This window comes from Seriola lalandi, unplaced genomic scaffold (genome assembly GCF_002814215.2).
Source record: "Seriola lalandi dorsalis isolate HSWRI2012SDOR001 ecotype SW California unplaced genomic scaffold, Sedor1 jcf7180001958508, whole genome shotgun sequence".
Lineage (NCBI taxonomy): Eukaryota > Metazoa > Chordata > Actinopteri > Carangiformes > Carangidae > Seriola > Seriola lalandi.
The window spans coordinates 1-527 of NW_019429177.1; the positions used below are offsets into that span (position 1 = coordinate 1).

At 55.2% G+C, this 527-nt stretch overlaps 1 protein-coding gene across 1 annotated transcript; it reads right to left on the reverse strand.

Annotated features, from left to right (window-relative positions):
• Window positions 1-67: 67 nt before the first annotated feature.
• LOC111658300 (polypyrimidine tract-binding protein 1-like) lies at window positions 68-517 on the reverse strand (the record flags this gene model as incomplete). Its single annotated transcript, XM_023410807.2, has 2 exons — window positions 68-214; window positions 338-517. Coding segments are annotated over 2 exons (327 nt in total), but the record flags the coding sequence as incomplete, so codon positions are not given.
• Window positions 518-527: the final 10 nt, after the last annotated feature.

Below are 527 nucleotides of genomic sequence, written 5' to 3' on the forward strand. Positions count from 1 at the left end.
CATGTGAGACATGGTGGAGGACAGATGCTAACATATGTTAACAGATGCTAACAGGATGGAGTCTTACCTCCTGATTGGGGGAGTTGTCCGTTTTCAGCTCCTTGTGGTTGGAGAACTGGACGTAGACCGGGTGGTGCCTGATGATGGGCATCACCGTGGAGTAATAACCCACCATATTCTGAGCCGCTTCCTCCGAGTTCATCTCTAAGAAGGCCTGAGGACACAGGAGAGAGGGGAGAGGAGACAGGGGACAGCAGAGAGGAGACAGGAGACAGTTCAGTACCACGTCCCACTACACCCCTGTAACCCCCCTGGCTTCAGAGTCCCAGTCCTAGACCTGGTTCTTGGCCTTGAGCATAAGCAGGTTGGACACGTCTCCGAAGGGCAGACCCAGGCTGATGACCTCGGCCTCAGTGATGTCGTTAGGGAGCTTGCGGATGTGGATGACCCTGGACGGCGCCCCGGGACCTCTTATGTCACCTTTGAACTTCTTGCTGTCGTTGCCATTGGCTACAGAGGAGAAGGGG